At 39.7% G+C, this 18,061-nt stretch overlaps 1 protein-coding gene across 13 annotated transcripts in view; it reads left to right on the top strand.

Annotated features, from left to right (window-relative positions):
• The window catches only part of LOC143039374 (uncharacterized), a 1,426,499-nt gene that overhangs the window by 174,686 nt on the left and 1,233,752 nt on the right, over positions 1-18,061 (top strand). For all 13 annotated transcript variants that reach the window (XM_076209287.1, XM_076209284.1, XM_076209291.1 and 10 more), the window contains exon 3: positions 13,489-13,584. In XM_076209287.1, coding sequence (XP_076065402.1) covers positions 13,489-13,584 — 96 coding nt within the window. The remainder of the gene's footprint in view (positions 1-13,488; positions 13,585-18,061) is intronic.

Genomic DNA, 18,061 nt, shown 5'->3' with positions numbered 1-18,061 from the left:
CCTACGTAGGCGTCATGAGGAGCAAGTGGGTACGCGATGATGCCGATGTCGGCGTCTTGATTATATATATTGTAGTCGTACCTGCGTAACCCTCATTCTCTCTAAACTGGCTTCATCATATTTTCTATGGTTATCAAAATTCACGGGTGAAAGAGAACGAGCGATTGAGCAGTGACTGTATTTTTTATAATGTGATTATTATGACGCAACATTGCACGTGTGGCAGCTAATACTGCCAGACGTGCGATGTGCCCCAGAGTGAAGGGGTTAACAGCTTTCCTCCTATCCCATATATCTGCAGTACCTCTCACAGTGCCTTCTTGTCTACCCTGTCATACGCCTTTTCCAGATCCATAAAAGCCCAAAAAACATCCTTACCTTTTCCTATAGGTTTCTCAAATATCTGTTTTACCACAAAGATCTGGTCTACACAACCCCTACCTGTCCTAAAGCCACACTGTTCCTCACCAATTACTCCCTCTGTTCCTCTCCTAACCCTCTCAATCAAGACCCTCCCATAAGTCCTCCCAACTACACTCAACAAGCTGATCCCTCTGTAACTACTACACTCACACTTGTCCCCCTTTCCCTTGTAAAGTGGAATTGTACAGGCACTCCTCCAGTCCTCTGGCACTCTACCCTCTCTTAAACAAACATTAAATAACCTCACCAGCCAGTCCACCATCACTGTGCCTCCTTTCTTCAGACATTCTGCATGGCATCCATCCAGACCAGGTGCCTTACCTGCTCTCATCATCATAACAGCTGCTTTCACTTCATCCTTCCCTATTTCTCTTCCATTTTCCTCACTCATCACTCATTTTCTTAGCGCTTCCCACTGCAACTATCTTTCCCTCTCTATCCTCCTTCACATTTAGCAACTCCCTAAAATACTCTGCCCACCTTCTTCTCACTGCCTTCTCTTCCATTATCATCTCTCCATCTGCACCTTTTACCTTTTTTATCTACTTGATTCGCCTCCTTTTTCTCTTTTAATTTCCTTCCAAAACATCTTTTTATTGCTTTCAAAATTTTCTGTCATACTCTTTCCCCATTTCACATCTGCTCTCCTTTTTGCTTTCTTTATCTTATGCTTAGCTTCCCTTCTCTTTACTTTGTACCTCTAATACGATTCCCTCGTCCTAATTTGCAGCCAATCTATGAATGCCTGCTTCTTCTCTTCTACACATTTCTTTGTGTCCTTCCTTCGTGCCCTCCTTGTTCCACACACCATCTTTGCACACCTTATGACTTCCTACTTGAACCATCCCCATTCCTCCTCCACTCCTAGTTCTACTCGATCCTTTACTCCCTCCCACTCCTCTTTCAGTTTCTTCTTAAACTCACACTCCTTTTTTTCCTCATTTAAGCAGTTCACTCTAAGTACCTCCCTACCTTCTGCCCTTTTTCTCTTTCTCCACCTATTCTCCACTATCATTTTACCTTCCACCAGAAAATGATCTGATATTCCCCCACTCTCGCTCCTTAGAACATGTACATCCTTAACTCTTCCTACCACACTCCTGGTCACCACTATATAGTCCATTAATGCTCTATCTGCCACCCTTCCATCCACCACCCTCTCCCATGTGTACTTAAGCTTGACTTTCTTCTTAAACACTGTATTTGCTATCATCAACTCTCAAGACACATCTCCACCATCATTTCTCTACTACAATTTTTACCTGGAATTCCATACTTCCTAATCACTCCGTCTATTGGTTCATTTCCTACCCTAGTATTAAGGTCTCCCAATACAATTACACTGACATTTCTCCCTAATCCCTCTATGCACTCATTTAAATCTACCCAAAAAGCCTCCCTTTCCTCTATGCTCTCCTCACTACCAGGTCCATACACACTTACAAAAACCCACATCTCCCTAGCTTCACCTTCATCCACATCACCCTTGATGACACCTCCTTCCACTCCACTACCCGATTACTTATCCCTTCACTTACTAGTATAGCCACCACTTCTCTCCCTCGTCCCCTCTTCACTCCTAAGTACCTCCCAGCTACACTCCCAAACTCACAGTTGCCCTTTCCTTTCATTTTAGTTTCACTCAAAGCCAGTACATCCATCTTTTTTCTCACAAACATACTGCCTATCTCTTCCCTTTTACTCTCATCTGCACATTAAAAGACCCAAACCTTAGGGTACTGGTTGGAAAACTCCCAGACCCTCTTATGCCTTTTCTTTTCTTTTCTTTTTAGAAATGTCCCCTATCGGGGCAACAGGTAGAAGGACTCCTAATCCCATCCCCGTCCCGTTTTTTGTCGCCTTTTACGACTCAATGGAAAGACTTGGTGGCAGCATTCTCTTCCCCCACCACAGGGCCGGCGAAAACAGAAAATGAATACTCAGAGAAACGGTACAGGACAGCAACAAGGAGTTGGGGGACAGCATAACGGATGGACAGTCGTAGTATAAAAGTATCATCATTTCTCTATGAACAGAGCCCCCCCGAGGCCCAATACTTTGATGTAGTGGGGGGGCTTGCATGTAGTAAGGACGGGCTGAGCTGTGCCAGCCAGGTGCAACCATACTGGAGAGGTCAGCCCCGAGCTACCAGACAAAAACTGACCCAAAAGATTTTTTTTTTTTTTTTGGGAGGTAGTGAATAGATAGGGGGTCCTTCACCCTTTTCCTTTGTGAACTCCCCTATCCCTACCCTTCATATTTGCTACCCTACTCTCCTTTTTCACCATCTTTCTCTAATACTTGTTAAGGAAGGTTCTGGTATCTTGGTGCCTCTCAAGCTACATGTCTGTACCCAGTCAAGTGGGGATGTATACTGCGAGGTCACTACTCCCTGCGAGGGCCGAAAGCTCACCGACTGGGGAATGCATGTTTGCGAGGCAGGTACTAGGCTACCGACTTCTTTTCTTCCTAGCCAGTACACATGCAGAGTGACTACGCCGGACCCATCCTAAATGGGACAAAACAAAAGAGGACAAACTTCCGGATTGACAAAGTCTCTAACTCGCCTCCGAGACCCTGCATGTGTAAATAGTCGTTTCTGGAACTTCCCGACTCTGCAGAGACTTTTCTTTTATTGCTTGAGGCATCAGGCAGCTGCAGTATCTTCTTAAATGTACTGATCCTTCCTTCTCAATATATGGTGTGGCTTATAAATACATACGATCATGGCGGCTGTTGATGCTACATATTCTAAACACCCACTACTACCTGATCCTCCTCCTAAACCCCCTGATCCCTCTCCTAATATTGCCACCCCAGGAGCAGGAGCTCCTAAAAAACCCGAAGATCCTGCCATATACTGTACTAAATGGAGACGAGAGAATTCTTTATATTAATTCTCTCCCCTCAGACTTGAATTGTTCCAAATTTTTGGAGATGTTTGGAAAGTTCGGAGAAATTAAAGTTATAAAGTATTATGAAACTAGAAATTTTGAATCTTGGAGAATATGGATAGAATTTGCTTCTCATAAGGATGCCGTTAATGCTTTTAAGCATACATCTTCGGAGAGCTTAAAATGCAATTTAATTCAAAAAGTTCCCCACAATATTAATGTGGACTTATTTTATCCAGATAGAGTTAATGAGGAAACAACAGAAAGAAGTGCTGAGAGGACACCTCTACCTGCCAGGTGGCTAATTGTTTCAACAAATTCAGAATTTTGTAATATCTTCCATTTCAAAAAACATTTGAGATCAATGGTAGGAACAATTAACAACTCTGATATTACCAGGTTCGGAAAGAACAGATTTTTGGTTTCTACAAGGTCTTATAGACAAGGGCACATGATTTCTAAACTTAAAAACACAGATATAATAAAAGAGGTCAAACCACACTATAATTTTAGTTATGCCAAGGGAGTAGTTTTCAGTCAAGATTTATATGACCTGTCTGATGAGGAACTACTTGAAATGTGTGATGATAAAATTTGGAAATTTTTCAAGGTACCAAAGTCAAAAATGATTATTTTTACATTTAAAAATGATCAAATTCCAGAATATATATACATTGACAGAGAAAGATTTCATGTCAGAACTTTTAAGCATAGACCACTACAATGCTTCAAGTGTTTTGGCTATGGTCACTCATCAAAGGTATGCACAAAAGATCAGCTATATGCAACCTGTTCATTACAAAAACATGAAGATGAGTGTTCTAATCCTACATTATGTATGAATTGTAAGGGAAATCATAGTGCTAGATATAAAGAATGTGAGTCATTTAAAAAGGAAAAAGCAGCTATAGAGAAAGGTCAAGCAGGACATCTAAGCATTGGCCAGGCAAAAAGACTTCTGTTCAGTAGACCTCAATATAGTGATGTTTTAAAAAATGGAAATTCAATTAAGAATCAACCTGTAAAATCCAATCCCAATCCAAAACTTCAGCCTTCCCCCTCTGAGCTTGAAGTGCATTCAACTTCTCAGACTTCATCTCGGAAAGCTCCTTCGTCACCTCTCCAGGGGACTCCAAAGGCCTCTCAGAAGGCCTCTCAGGCAGCTATACTGCCTGAACTGGGTAATTCCCAGAATGACATCTTGATCAAAACCCCTCTCCAGGGGACTTCTCAGGCCTTACTAAAGACCTCCCAGGCAGCTTTACAGCCTGATCTGGGTAATTCCCAGAATGACCCCTTGATCAAAACCCCTCTCCAGGGAACTTCTCAGGCCTCACTAAAGACCTCCCAGGCAGCTTTGCTGCCTGATCTGGATAATTCCCAGAATAACCCCTTGACCAAAACCCTCTCCAGGGAACTTCTCGGGCCTCACGAAAGACCTCTCAGACAGGTTTACCACCTGATCTGGATATCTCCCAGAATGACACCTTGATCAAAGCAACTCGTACAGCTCAGGTGCAAGATATGGAGATGGAGCCTCAAAGACAAAAGAGACCCCGTACTCCCTCACCATCAACTAAATCTTCACATCATGGTAGGACACCAAAGAAAGGAAATAGCAGAACTCTCGAGAACCTGTCATATTCCTCTACAAAACATAAACCGAATCTTCCCAAAACAAACCATTCCATACCTGGAAAACCAAATAAAAAACCATCCAATAACAAATAATGGCCCTATGTCAATGGAACATGTGAGGTTTCCATTCAAATAGAGAACAGATCCTGGTTCTTTTTAAAGAACATAATTCAGCCGCCATTTGTCTACAAGAAACTAAACTGGGCAATGTTATATCCAACTGTGGACACAACTCTACATTCTACAAATCTCCACCTCCTGTAGGTGAACGTGCTCATGGTGGCACAAGTATTATTTTGACCAAGTCATTACCACAAAAAGCTGTACAATTAAACACGATACTACAAACTTGTGCAACACAAATCTTCATTAATAAATGGATCACTTTGTGCTCCCTATATCTAGAACCTGACGTAGAATCTCGATTAGTGGACAGAGATGGTAATCCAAGGCAATTAGAAGTTAACGATTTACAATCACTTTTAAACCAACTACCTCAACCTTTCATTTTAATGGGGGATTTTAATGCAAAGCATATATTATGGGGAGAAAATAGATGCGACCATCATGGACTTTTAATTGAAGAACTACTAGACTATAATGATATAGTTTTAATGAACGATGGTTCCCACCACAAGGTTTGATGTAGTCCACAACTCCAATTCTGCAATTGATCTTACAATATGCTCATCATCTTTAAGATTAGATTATCAGTGATCAGTGGATGATAATCCCTATGGAAGTGACCACTTTCCCATACATCTTAAGTATGTCCAAAATATACCCTCCCCATGTTTGCCCAAATGGAAGACAAAGGAAGCAAATTGGCAACACTATGAAAGATCCACCAAAGTCACTCGTAAAGCTAATGATTTCCCTAGTCCTTCAGCTGCATATGAATATCTAACTAGTATAATGACTGGAGGAGCTATGCTATCAATTCCCAAAACAACAGGGAAACCTCGACATCCACTGATACCATGGTGGAATAGCAATTGTGCCTTGAGCAGAAATATTACTAGAGCCTGTTACAAACGTTATTGAAGATGTCCAATCCTGATAAACAGGTTGATATACAAGAGAAACCTTGCTAAACAAAAGCAAATTTTCAAAGAAGCAAGGAGAGAGACGTTCATAAGATACATATCAGAATTAAAGTATAATTCCCCACTTATTTTAGTTTGGGACAGAATAGGCAAACTATCAGGGAAATTTTCCCCCTCCCCCCTGCCCATTCTAAAAATCAACTTAGTTGTTATATCAGATACAAGAGAAGTGGCAGAGGCATTTGCACAGCACTACTCAAATATCTCAAGTGCCAGTCACTACTCCCCTGAATTCCACAGTATAAGGAACACAGCAGTAGTTACTCCGCCTGCTTGCACTAATGCTGAGGCATATAACACTCCATTTAACATCATCGAATTTGAACATGCCTTATCTTTATCTTCACCAACAGCACCTGGAGAAGATGATATCACATATGCAATGATTTCCCATCTACCTTGGGAGTCTAAAAAATTATTTATTGATGTTTTTAATGAATTTTGGTGTTCAGGAACCTCTTATAAGTTGTGGAAAAACTCTATTATAGTTCCATTTTTGAAACCTGGAAAAGACCCTAGTGATCCCAAAAGTTACAGGCCTATAGCTCTTACCAGCTGTATTTTTAAGATCTATGAACAAATGGTGAATATTCATTTGGTGTGGCTCCTAGAATCAAAGAATTTATTATCAGAGAGGCAATATGGCTTCCTCAGAATCAGAAGTACTTTGGATCCCCTATTATATCTCACACGTGAGATACAAAATGCTTTTGCAATTCGAAATCAGTCCATTGCAGTGTTCTTTGATTTGGAAAAAGCTTTTGACACTACCTGGAGAGCCTGTATTTTAAAACAGCGAGGAGATTGGAATATCGGTGGCAATATGTTTAACTTTGCCAAAGATTTTTTATCAAATCGATATTTAAAAGTGCAAATAGGCTCTACCCTATCATCAGAATATCTACAGGAAGAAGGTATTCCACAAGGAAGTGTCCGCCCAACCTTCTTTAGTGTTGCCATTAATGGATTACTTGAACAACTCCCTGTTGAAGTAATTGGCCAAGCATTCGCAGATGATATTGTTTTTATATGTAGTAAATCTACTGCAGTTGAAGCCTGTATCAAAATTCAGAATGCAATTAATGCTGCTACTAAATGGGCAAATAATAAAGGATTTAAATTCTCTACCGAAAAAACTAAAGCTATACGCTTTTGTAGAACACAAAAAAGGGAAGTAATCCCAACATTATTTTTAGAAGACTCAATTATAATATATGAAGACAAAGTTAAATATTTAGGAATTGTTTTTGACAAAAAATTAACTTTTGCTGACCATATAAATGAGACAGCAGTTAATGTCAAACAACGATGTAACATTCTTAAAGTTGTTAGTGGCATGAATTTTGGAGCTGACCGTACTACACTATTAAGATTATATCAAGCCATATGCCTAAGTAAGATTGATTATGGCTCTCAGGTTTATGCCTCAGCATGTAAGACACTATTGAAAAAACTGGATGTAGTACACAACATGGCACTACGTATTTGTACTGGGGTTTTAAGACTTCTCCTGTTGAAAGTCTTTATGTGGCCTCTGGTTTTCCCCCTCTTTCCATTCGAAGGGAAGAACAGGGTCTCAGATATATGTCAAGAGCACTAACTACACATTCTAATCCAAACTACAAGTATATAAAACAACCTATCGACAGAGCACCCACTAAACCTACTTTGCCTAAGCCCCTTGAAGTGAGATTAAACAATAGTACAATAGAGGTAGGCCTTATTCCTCCTCTAGTTTACAAAGGATTACAAAGGCGGAGCATGCCGACAGGAGACCTTTTGATCCATATCTAGGTCGGATGCGAAAAAAAAATCATATTAATAATAAAACAATAAATAAAAACTATAATAATGTAAATAACAAATAAAATACATAAATAAATGCATAGGTATAGTTGAATAATAAACAAACAGGTAAATAGTAAATAATGATAAATTGACATATAACTAATAATAAATGAAAATCAGACAGACAAATGATAAAACAAAAACAAAATAAATGAAAATCAGACAGACAAATAATAACAAAACAAAAACAAATAATATAAGATAAATTATAATCATTACAGCATCTTACTTAGGTATTTATCTAACTGATTCTTAAAGCTTCGAACTGAACTACATTGCACTACCTGTGCAGGAAATTTATTCCATTCATTTACTACACGGTTGGCAAAGTTGTTTCTACCTACTTCCAAATTGAATCTATTTCCGGATAGTTTGAGACCATTGTTTCTTGTCTGATTCTCATTCAATGTGAAAATTTGGTCACTTTTGATGTTGTCAATTCCCTTTAAAATCTTAAAGACCTGTATCAAGTCACCTCTGAGTCTACGCTTTTTTAGTGAAAATAGATTCATGTGTTTTAGTCGATTTTCGTATGATTTATTTTTGATATTTGGAATCAGTTTTGTGGCTCGCCGTTGTACTTTTTCCAGTCTGTCAATGTCTTTAATGAGATTCGGTGACCATACGGAAACAGCATATTCCAAATGTGGATGAACTAACGATTTATATAGCTTGTTAATGAGTGATGGACTTTTGAAATCAAAAGATCGCGCAATCAGTCCCAGAATCTTATTTGCTTTCTCAGAGGCTGATATACACTGCTTGGATGATTTGAGGTCGTTACTGATAATTACGCCGAGATCTTTTTCACTATCCACTTTTGTTAACGAATTACCAAATAACTTGTAATCGTACTTACTGTTATTTTTACCTATGTGCATTACCTTGCATTTACTTGTGTTAAATTTCATTAGCCACTTTTCAGACCATTGCTGTAATTTATCTAAATCTACTTGAATATCTAATTGGTTTGAGTGATCATTTGCCACTCCGCACAGTTTTGTATCATCAGCAAATTTGGAAACAGTAGATTTTAGTCCATGGTCTATATCATTTATATATACTATGAATAGAAGTGGCCCAAGAACGGAACCCTGAGGAACTCCACTTGCAACACTTTTCCATCCAGAAGTTTTTCCATTTAAAACAACTCTCTGTTTTCGACCATTCAACCAATTACTAGTCCAACCTAATAGGCTACCACTTATTCCATGCAAAGCTAATTTAGTAAGTAGTCTTTCGTGTGGGACGGTATCAAAAGCTTTTGCAAAGTCTAGATATATTAAATCTATATTGTTTCTTTTGTCATAATTCGAGATAACTGTGTTGTAGAATTCGAGTAAGTTAGTCACGCAAGAACGTTTCCGTCTGAAACCATGCTGGCTATCATTTATCAAACGGTTACTTTCTAAATGATGTTCGATAGCATCTCTGATGATAGTTTCCATTATTTTTCCTACGATTGAAGTCAAACTTATAGGCCTATAGTTATTTGGTTTCTTTTTGTCACCTTTTTTGAATATGGGAGTAACGTTAGCTAGCTTCCATTCTCTTGGGACATCTCCGGATATGATGGATTTCTTGAAAATAATTTCTAATGGAACAACAATCTCATTTTTAATTTCCTTTAAGATTCTTGGATGCCAACCGTCAGGGCCTGGTGTTTTATTAACTTTGAGTTTGTCTATACACCTTTTAATTGTTTCTTTTGTTATATTTACCGTAGTGAGTAAGTTTACCCCAGACTTTTCACAGGTTTCAGTTTGGAATTCACTTTGAGGTGTTTCATTTACGAATACCGAGCTAAAATAATTGTTTAAGATATTACACATTCCTTCATTTGAATATTCAAGTTGACCGTCAGCAGATAATAGTGGACCAATGTGATTCCTAACAACCTTTTTATCTCTAATGTAACTATAGAATTCTTTGGGATTCTCTTTGGATTTATCAGCGATGTTCATTTCGTATTGTCGTTTTCTTTTCCTTATTGTCTTTTTTAAATCTCTCTGTATTGATACATAATTTTCATAGTCATTAGATGCACCCGAGCACTTATATTTCTTATAAGCCTGTCTCTTTTTAGCAATGCTTTTTTCAGTTTCTTTGTCGAGCCACTTTGGGCGAGCCTGATTTGGGGGACGTCTGTACTTAAAAGGAATGTAAGTTTGAATCATCTTAGTGAGCGTATTTTGAAATATTTCCCACATCTGATCTACAGGTCTTTCGTTTAATTTTGCCTCCCAATCTGTAACCTGAAGCTCCTGACGTAGTCCTATGAACTGAGCTTTACTGAAATCGGGTATTTTAGAAACACAAGTATCTATTCTAAAATTGTTTAGGAGTTTGAATCTAACTAAGTTGTGATCGCTATTTGCAACAGATTCACCGACTTCTACATCAGTTACCATGCTTTCGCGGCTAGTGATCAATAGATCGAGTAAGTTTTCATATCTTGTGGGCTCTTTTACATGCTGAATTAAGTAATTGTCACCAAGAAAATCAATCAAGCGACTACCTATATGGCCATGTTCAAGGGTCATCCAATCAATGTCAGTAAAATTGAAATCACCCATCAATAAATCCCGGTTGCAGAAACTAGTCAGTTCTTGAAATAACAGTTGGTCGTCTGCTAATGATAATGTCTTTGGCCTATATATTACACCTATATTCATTTTTTGTCCATTTGTTTGGGTTAACTCAACCCACAAACTATCATATGCATCCTGTTTCACTTTCTCTAAAACACAAGCATGAACATTGTTTTTAACGTACAATAGAACACCCCCACCTTTCTTGTGGTTCCTATCCTGATGAAAGTGTTTAAATCCCGCAATATTAAATTCAGCTTCGAACTCTGTACCATTTAACCATGTCTCAGTTATTCCTATCATATCGGGATTTTCGCTTTTGACATACGCCTGTATTTCTTGAACTTTGTTCCTAATACTATGAGCATTAAAGTACATGATATTTTTTCCTCCACTATAATTACATCCCATCGTGATCTTTTGTCTTCCACTGACATTACATCCTATCTTGATATTTTGGCCTTCATTGACATTCTGTCCGGTATCCCTTCCTAAAATTATATTTTGTCCTTCACTGACATTATATCCTACCATGATATTTTCTCCTCCATTATCATTACATCCTATTGTGATATTTTGTTCTCCACTATCATTACTTCCCATCGTGATCTTTTGTCCTCCACTGTCATTACATCCCATTGCGACATTTTGTCCTATGACATTACATCCTAATGTGACATTTCGTCCTCTAGCGACATTACATCCTATCATGATATTTTGGCCTTCATCGACATTTTGTCCGTGGTGTAGGCCACCTATAAACATTTGCCAAATGAAAGAAAGCAAAAAGATCAACTCAAGTGCTCAACTGAAAAGTATCTTCTTAGCCCATATTTCTGAACACAACTCAATTGCTGTATACACTGATGGGTCAAAAACGGCTACTGGAACTGGATGTGCTATCATCCTTGGAGAAAAAATAAATAAAAAGAGCCTTCCCAATCAATTCTCAATTTTTAATGCAGAAATTTATGCTATCTATAGCTGTCTAAAATTTATTTTTAACACAAGCAGAGATGAGGAGTTATATATTATTTATTGTGATTCCCAAAGTGCATTGACAGCGCTACAAGGATTGATACCCTCTAATCAACTTATCTAAGAGGTGCAGAATTGGCTGGTCCTCCTGCACTCTCGAAAACAAGTTGACATAATGTTCTGCTGGGTTCCTTCACACGTGGGAATTCGTGGAAATGAGCAAGCTGATACAGCTGCCAGACAGGCAGCTTCCACCCCGGGTTCCCGCTCTTTAAAGGTTCCCTGCGAAGACCTAAAATTTTTTATTGGGTCATACTGTAGGATCAGGTGGCAGGACCAATGGTCCAACACGAACAATAATTTTAAACTAAAGTCAATCAGACCTTCTGTCAGCCCCTGGACCTATACAGGGATGGACAGAAGGTCCAGCATAGTTTTAACACACCTACTAATAGGGCACACATACCTAACCCACAAGTACCTCCTAACCAGTAGTGGGATTCAAATTTTTCGTCAGCCGGTTCTAATTTGCAACCACTAATTTGCAACCACTTCTTAGCCACATTTTCTTTATATTATTGTTATCAATTAAATATTCTAACTAGAAATATGGAAAACTAACATTATTATATTTAAAATGCATCTCTGGCTGCCAAACGTAGAAAATATTCAAATATTTACATACGAAAAACCTGAAAAATTGTCAGGTGGAAAAAAAAATGGGGTATAGACCTGGGTGCCAACCTATAGTTAGTCTCGTGATCAAAAAATTCGATTTGGGCAACCTAGTGCAGGTGTATTTATTTTTTTACGGACGCATGTTTGTGTGGGGGTAGTGTGTGCATGTGTAGGCTATGTATGTGCTTACACGTGTGCATATGTGTACATGTACATGAGTATGTGTGTGCATGTGTGCAATGCATTTGTGTTATTTATAAACAAACATGTTTGTGTGGGTAGGCCTAAGGAGTGTGTATGAGAGTGCGTGTATGTATGTATGTCCATAATTATAGTAAAATGTAGTTTAATAACACAAATATACAGAGAAACCAAGCACTATATACATGAAAAAAAACTGGTAACCACTTGTGTAAATAAACTATGCAATAAATCACTAACGAAAGTTACGAAATATACCGTCCCGGTACTTATCGGATGAGATGCAGAAGACCACTGACCAGCTGAGCAACTAGTCGGTTCGCCAGTTAGCCGGTTCGCCGAACTGACAAATTTGCTTGAGCCGGTTCTAGCGAATAGGTAAGAACCGGCTGAATCCCACTACTGCTCCTAACTAGTGGAGCAGAGAGACAGGTCCCCCAGTACTCCAATTGTAATATTAACATCACAGTGAGGCATATACTTACTGAATGTCCTCTCTATTCTGATCAAAGAAGAAAATTCAGTTTAGCCAATAAACCGCTAACAAGTATTTTAGGAATGGATGCCCCTGTAGGAAAGGTTTGCAAATTTTTAAAAGAGACGAATTTAGTTCATGATATTTAATGATATAGTTTATGTTTGTTGTGTATGATTAGGATATACTTCTGTTTGTTGTAGATGAGTAGAGAAGTAAACCTTACTTGTTATGAATGTGAAAAATAGCATCTACATATTTTAAATATATAGAATAACTTTTATGATTTTATAACTAAAATAGATTGTATATTAGTATTTTAATGTATAGATAACTGGTTGACATATATGCGCTGAATGGCCTTTGGCTCCGGCGCGTGGCAAATAGCCACAAACTTCATAAAATCAATCAATCAATCTATGAACAGTTTTCCTCTATCACAGCCAAAATGATGTGTGGCTCTGGTCCGTAGGGGTGCCCCATATAGACCCTAAAGTATCAAGTGCATGCTACTTTGCCACAATAACATGCAGCCAATACCCCAGACGGAGAATAAAAATTACATTCGATAAAGAAAAAAAGCTATGGGAACCCATGGATCTCCTTGTACATTACAATTTAATGAGTACATTGACTTAATCTTTATCTCATTTCAGATGGTGAGAATCACAAGAGTAAAACTCAAAGAAAGTACATACCCCAAGTTGTCAACCCATCATATGGAAGCGTTTATTTGATAGCAAATCCTAAAGGTATGTGCAAATCTGTAGTAGCCCATAGTTTATGTACTCATGTAAAAATAAACTTTTTAAAGTATATACAGGCAGTAAGTCTTCTAATACACAAATTTTGTTGTTGTTGCTGTCGTTCCCTAGACTGTCTGTCCGAGCAGTCCCGTCTCCCCAAGGAATGCCACAGCCGAAACTGGGTTTTCCCACAAATCCTTTATAGAGTGTGTGTTGTGCTGTTTGGGTGCATAATTGTGTATAATGCAGTCTTCCATTATGTGTTGTATGGTATGGGGTGAAGTGTTACATCATGGGCAGCTGTTCACAATGTGGTCATCCAGCCTATTCTGGTAGCTTAGAAGTGCTGGGTGGTGGCCGCACCGCAGTCTGGCCAGGTGGACTCTGTCCTTTCGTGGGAGAGAGGATTCAGAAGGGTGGATATCAGGGGGTCTGGCATGCAGCAGTGTGTTGTCTTTCAGTGTGTTAATGGAGCGGTGAGTGATATGATTATGAATATGTTTCCGGAGGCTGGTATTTGGTGGTTGTGGAGGAAGAGAAGAGAGTATCTGTGTGTGATACAGGTCTTTGGGTGTTGTTTTAATGTTTCTTGGTGTGTGTGGGTGTTCTGCTATGTAGTGTAGTGGGTGTGATGTGTTTGTGGTGGCTGCGGCAAGTGTTTGTGTGCCTCTCATGTCGAGGTGGTCCTTGACTTTGAGGACTTTTGTTTCATGGTGTAAATGGTCTGTAGGTGTTGTATATGTGCAGCCTGTAATTGTTTTTAGGGCTTTGTTTTGTATGATTTGAAGGGTGTTGTGGTGTGTCTCACTGAGATTAGGAGCCCATGCAGGACTCACATAGTTCATCACTGAGCGTATGCATTGTTTGTATATTGTTGTATTAGTTTCTTTGTTTTGTCCGAATGTTGTTCCAGTGATTGACTTAACCCCTTCCATACGATGCCACATACATAGGCGTCATGAGGAGCAAGTGGATAAGCGAGGCTGCCATATCGGCGTCTTGAATATATTTATTGTAGTTGCCCCTCCGTAATGACATTCTCTCTAAAGTGTCTGTAATCACATTTTCTATGGTTATCAAAATTCACGGGTGAAAGAGAGAACGATCGATATAAGCGGTGACTATACTTTATGATGCGAGTATTATTACGACATGTCGTACGGCTGGCATCGGCTGCTGCCCGCGAGATTCAAGGCCCATACTGAAGAGGTTAAGTGCGTTAAGTCTAGGTGTGTATTTGTTTTTTATGTTTGTGATGTGTTGTTTGAAAGACATGGATGTATCGTATGTTACACCAAGAATTTTCGGTGTGTTTGTGTGTGGTATTAGAGTGTTGTTGATGTAGAGATGAGGTATGTATTTGTGTTCTTTTGTCCAGTTGGTGAGAAGTGTTGCTGTAGATTTGGTTGGAGCTATTTTGAGTCTGTGATAAACCATGTGTTGAGTATCAAGGTATGGCTGGATTATTTCTGCAGCTTTGTCTGTGTTACGATGTGTGCATGTGATTGTTATGTCGCCTGCGTAGGAAGAGATTTGTATTTCTGAGGTGTCTGGTGTGGGTAAGTCATGCATGTATAGATTAAAGAGCATAGGGGATAGAACAGAGTCCTGTGGTACTCCATTCTTAATGTTTCTGATGTGCAATGATTGGCCATTACATGACACGTAAGCATTCCTACCTGGCAGATAATTGGCCAGCCATCTTTTGGTGTTATTGTGTATGTCTGTGTTATATATTTTATTTGTTAGGATGTGGCGGGGGATAGCATCAAAAGCTTTACTAATGTCTAATGTTATAAGAAGTGTTCTGTGGTGGGGCCTATCTGAATTGATGCCATCTAAAATTCTTTGTGTGAGGTTTATCAGAAGAGTGTTTGTGGAGTGTAGTGGCCTAAAACCGTGTTGTGAGTCAGCAAGGGGAATATGTGGTGTGACAAGTTTAAGTATTAGGCGTTCAATGACTTCAGAGGGGGTGTAGAGAAGTGTGATTGGGCGGTGCGATGTTGGGATTGTTGGGTCTTTCTTCAGTTTTGGAATGGTGATTATTTTACCATGCTTCCAGATGTCTGGGGTATTTGCTGCTTGTTACTATGTTAAAGTAGCATGCAGTCGATATGTTAGGGTCTATATGGGGCACCCCTACGGACCAGAGCCACACATCATTTTGTCTATGATAGAGGAAAACTCTGTTCATAGAAAAATGATGACACTTTTTATACTACGACTGTCCCCCCGTTATGCTGTCCCCCAACCCTTGTTGCTATACTGTACCATTTCTCTGAGTATTTTCTTTTTCTATGGTGGGGGAATTCCCTGTGGTGGGGGAAAAGAATACTGCCACCAAGTATTCCCACTTGGATCGTAAGAGGCGAGAAAAAAAGGGACGGGGATTGGGACTAGGCATCCCTCTCCTTGTAGCCCTACAGGGCACATTCCTAGAAAAAAAGGCAGAGGCATAAGAGGGGCTGGAGGGCCTCGGTCCAGCACCCTAAGGTTTGGGTCTTTTAATGTGCGTGGATGTGGTACAGATGAGAGTAAAAGGGAAGAGATAGGTAGTATGTTTGTGAGAAGAAAGATGGATGTGTTGGCTTTGAGTGAAACTAAGCTGAAAGGGAAGGGCGATTGTAAGTTTGGGAGTGTAAGTGGGAGGTTATCAGGAGTGAAGAGAGGGCGAGGGAGGGAAGGGGTGGCTATACTAGTAAGTGAAGAGATAGGTAAACATGTAGTGGAGTGGAAGGAGGTTTCCTCAAGGATAATGTGGATGAAGGTGAAACTGGGAAAGGAGATGTGGGTCTTTGTAAGTGCATATGGGCCTGGCAGTGAGAAGAATGTAGAAGAAAGGGAGGCCTTTTGGATAGATTTAAATGAGTGCATAGAGGGTTTAGGGAGAAGTGTAAATGTAATAGTACTGGGAGACCTTAATGCTAGGGTAGGAAAGGAGCCAATTGATGGAGTGGTTGGGAAATGTGGAGTTCCAGGAAAGAATTGTAGTGGAGAGTTGATGGTGGAAATGTGTCTAGAGAGTTGATGATAGCAAATACAGTATTTTGGAAGAAAGTCAAGCATAAGTACACATAGGAGAGGGTGGTGGAGGGAAAGGTGGTAGATAGAGCTGTAATGGACTATGTAGTGGTAAATAGGATTATGATAGGAAGAGTTAGGGATGTACATGTGCTAAGGGGAGAGGGTGGGGGAATATCAGATCATTTTCTGGTGGAAGGTAAGTTGAGAGTGGAGGACAGATGGAGGAAGAGGAAAGGGACAAAAGGTAGGGAGGTGCTTAGAGTGAACTCTCTAAACGAAGAGGAAAAGGAGAAGGAGTACAAGAGGAAGCTGAAGGAGGAGTGTGAGGGAGTGAAGGATAGAGTGGAGGTAGGTATGGAGGAGGAATGGGGATGGTTCAAGGAGGGAGTCACAAAGTGTGCAAAGATGGTGTGTGGAACAAGAAGGTCAGGAGGAAATAGAAGGAAGGGTAGTGAATGGTGGGATGAGGAAATGAAGAAGGTTGTAGAAGAGAAGAAGCGAGCTTTCAAAGATTGGTTACAAAGTAGGACGAGGGAGTCATATGAGACGTACAGGGAAAAGAAAAGAGAAGTAAAGAAAAAGGTAAAGGAGGCAAAGAGGAGAGCAGATGTAAAATGGGGTAAGAGTATGACAGAAAATTTTGAAAGTAATAAAAAGATGTTTTGGAAAGAAATTGAGAGAGGAAGAGGAGGCGAATCAAGTAGAGAAGAAAAGGTAAAAGGTGCAGATGGAGAGATGATAATGGAGGAGAAGGCAGTAAGGGGAAGATGGGCAGAATATTTTAGGGAGTTGCTTAATGTGAAGGAGGATAGGGAGGGAAAGATAGCTGCAGTGGGAAATGCTAAGAAAATGAGAGTGATGAGTGAGGAAAATGGAGGAGAAATAAGGAAGGATGAAGTGAGGGCAGCAGTTAAGATGATGAAAGCAGGTAAGGCACCTGGTCTGGATGGATGCCATGCAGAATGTCTTAAAAAAGGAGGTATAGTGATGATGGGCTGGTTGGTGAGGTTATTTAATGTTTGCTGGAGAGAAGGTAGAGTGCCAGAGGACTGGAGGAGTGCGTGTATAGTTCCACTTTACAAGGGAAAGGGGGACAAGTGTGAATGTAGTAGTTTCAGAGGGATTAGGTTGTTAAGTGTAGTTGGGAAGGCTTATGGGAGGATCTTGATTGAGAGGATTAGGAGAGGAACAGAGGGAGTAATTGGTGAGGAACAGTGTGGATTTAGGACAGGTAGAGGTTGTGTAGATCAGATTTTTGTGGTAAGACAGATAGGTGAGAAAGCTATAGGTAAGGGGAAGGATGTTTTCTGGGCCTTTATGGATCTGGAAAAGGCTTACGACAGGGTAGACAGAAAGGCACTGTGGGAGGTTATGCGGATATACGGGATAGGAGGAAAGCTTCTAGGAGCTGTCAAGAGTTTTTATGAGAGTAGTAGAGCTTGTGTCAGGATTAGAAATG

The sequence above is a fragment of the Oratosquilla oratoria genome, chromosome 26 (genome assembly GCF_046742065.1).
Source record: "Oratosquilla oratoria isolate Oo_2021 chromosome 26, ASM4674206v1, whole genome shotgun sequence".
Lineage (NCBI taxonomy): Eukaryota > Metazoa > Arthropoda > Malacostraca > Stomatopoda > Squillidae > Oratosquilla > Oratosquilla oratoria.
The sequence above is the reverse complement of the archived record's forward strand: the minus strand, read 5'-3'. Positions and strand labels throughout refer to the sequence as shown.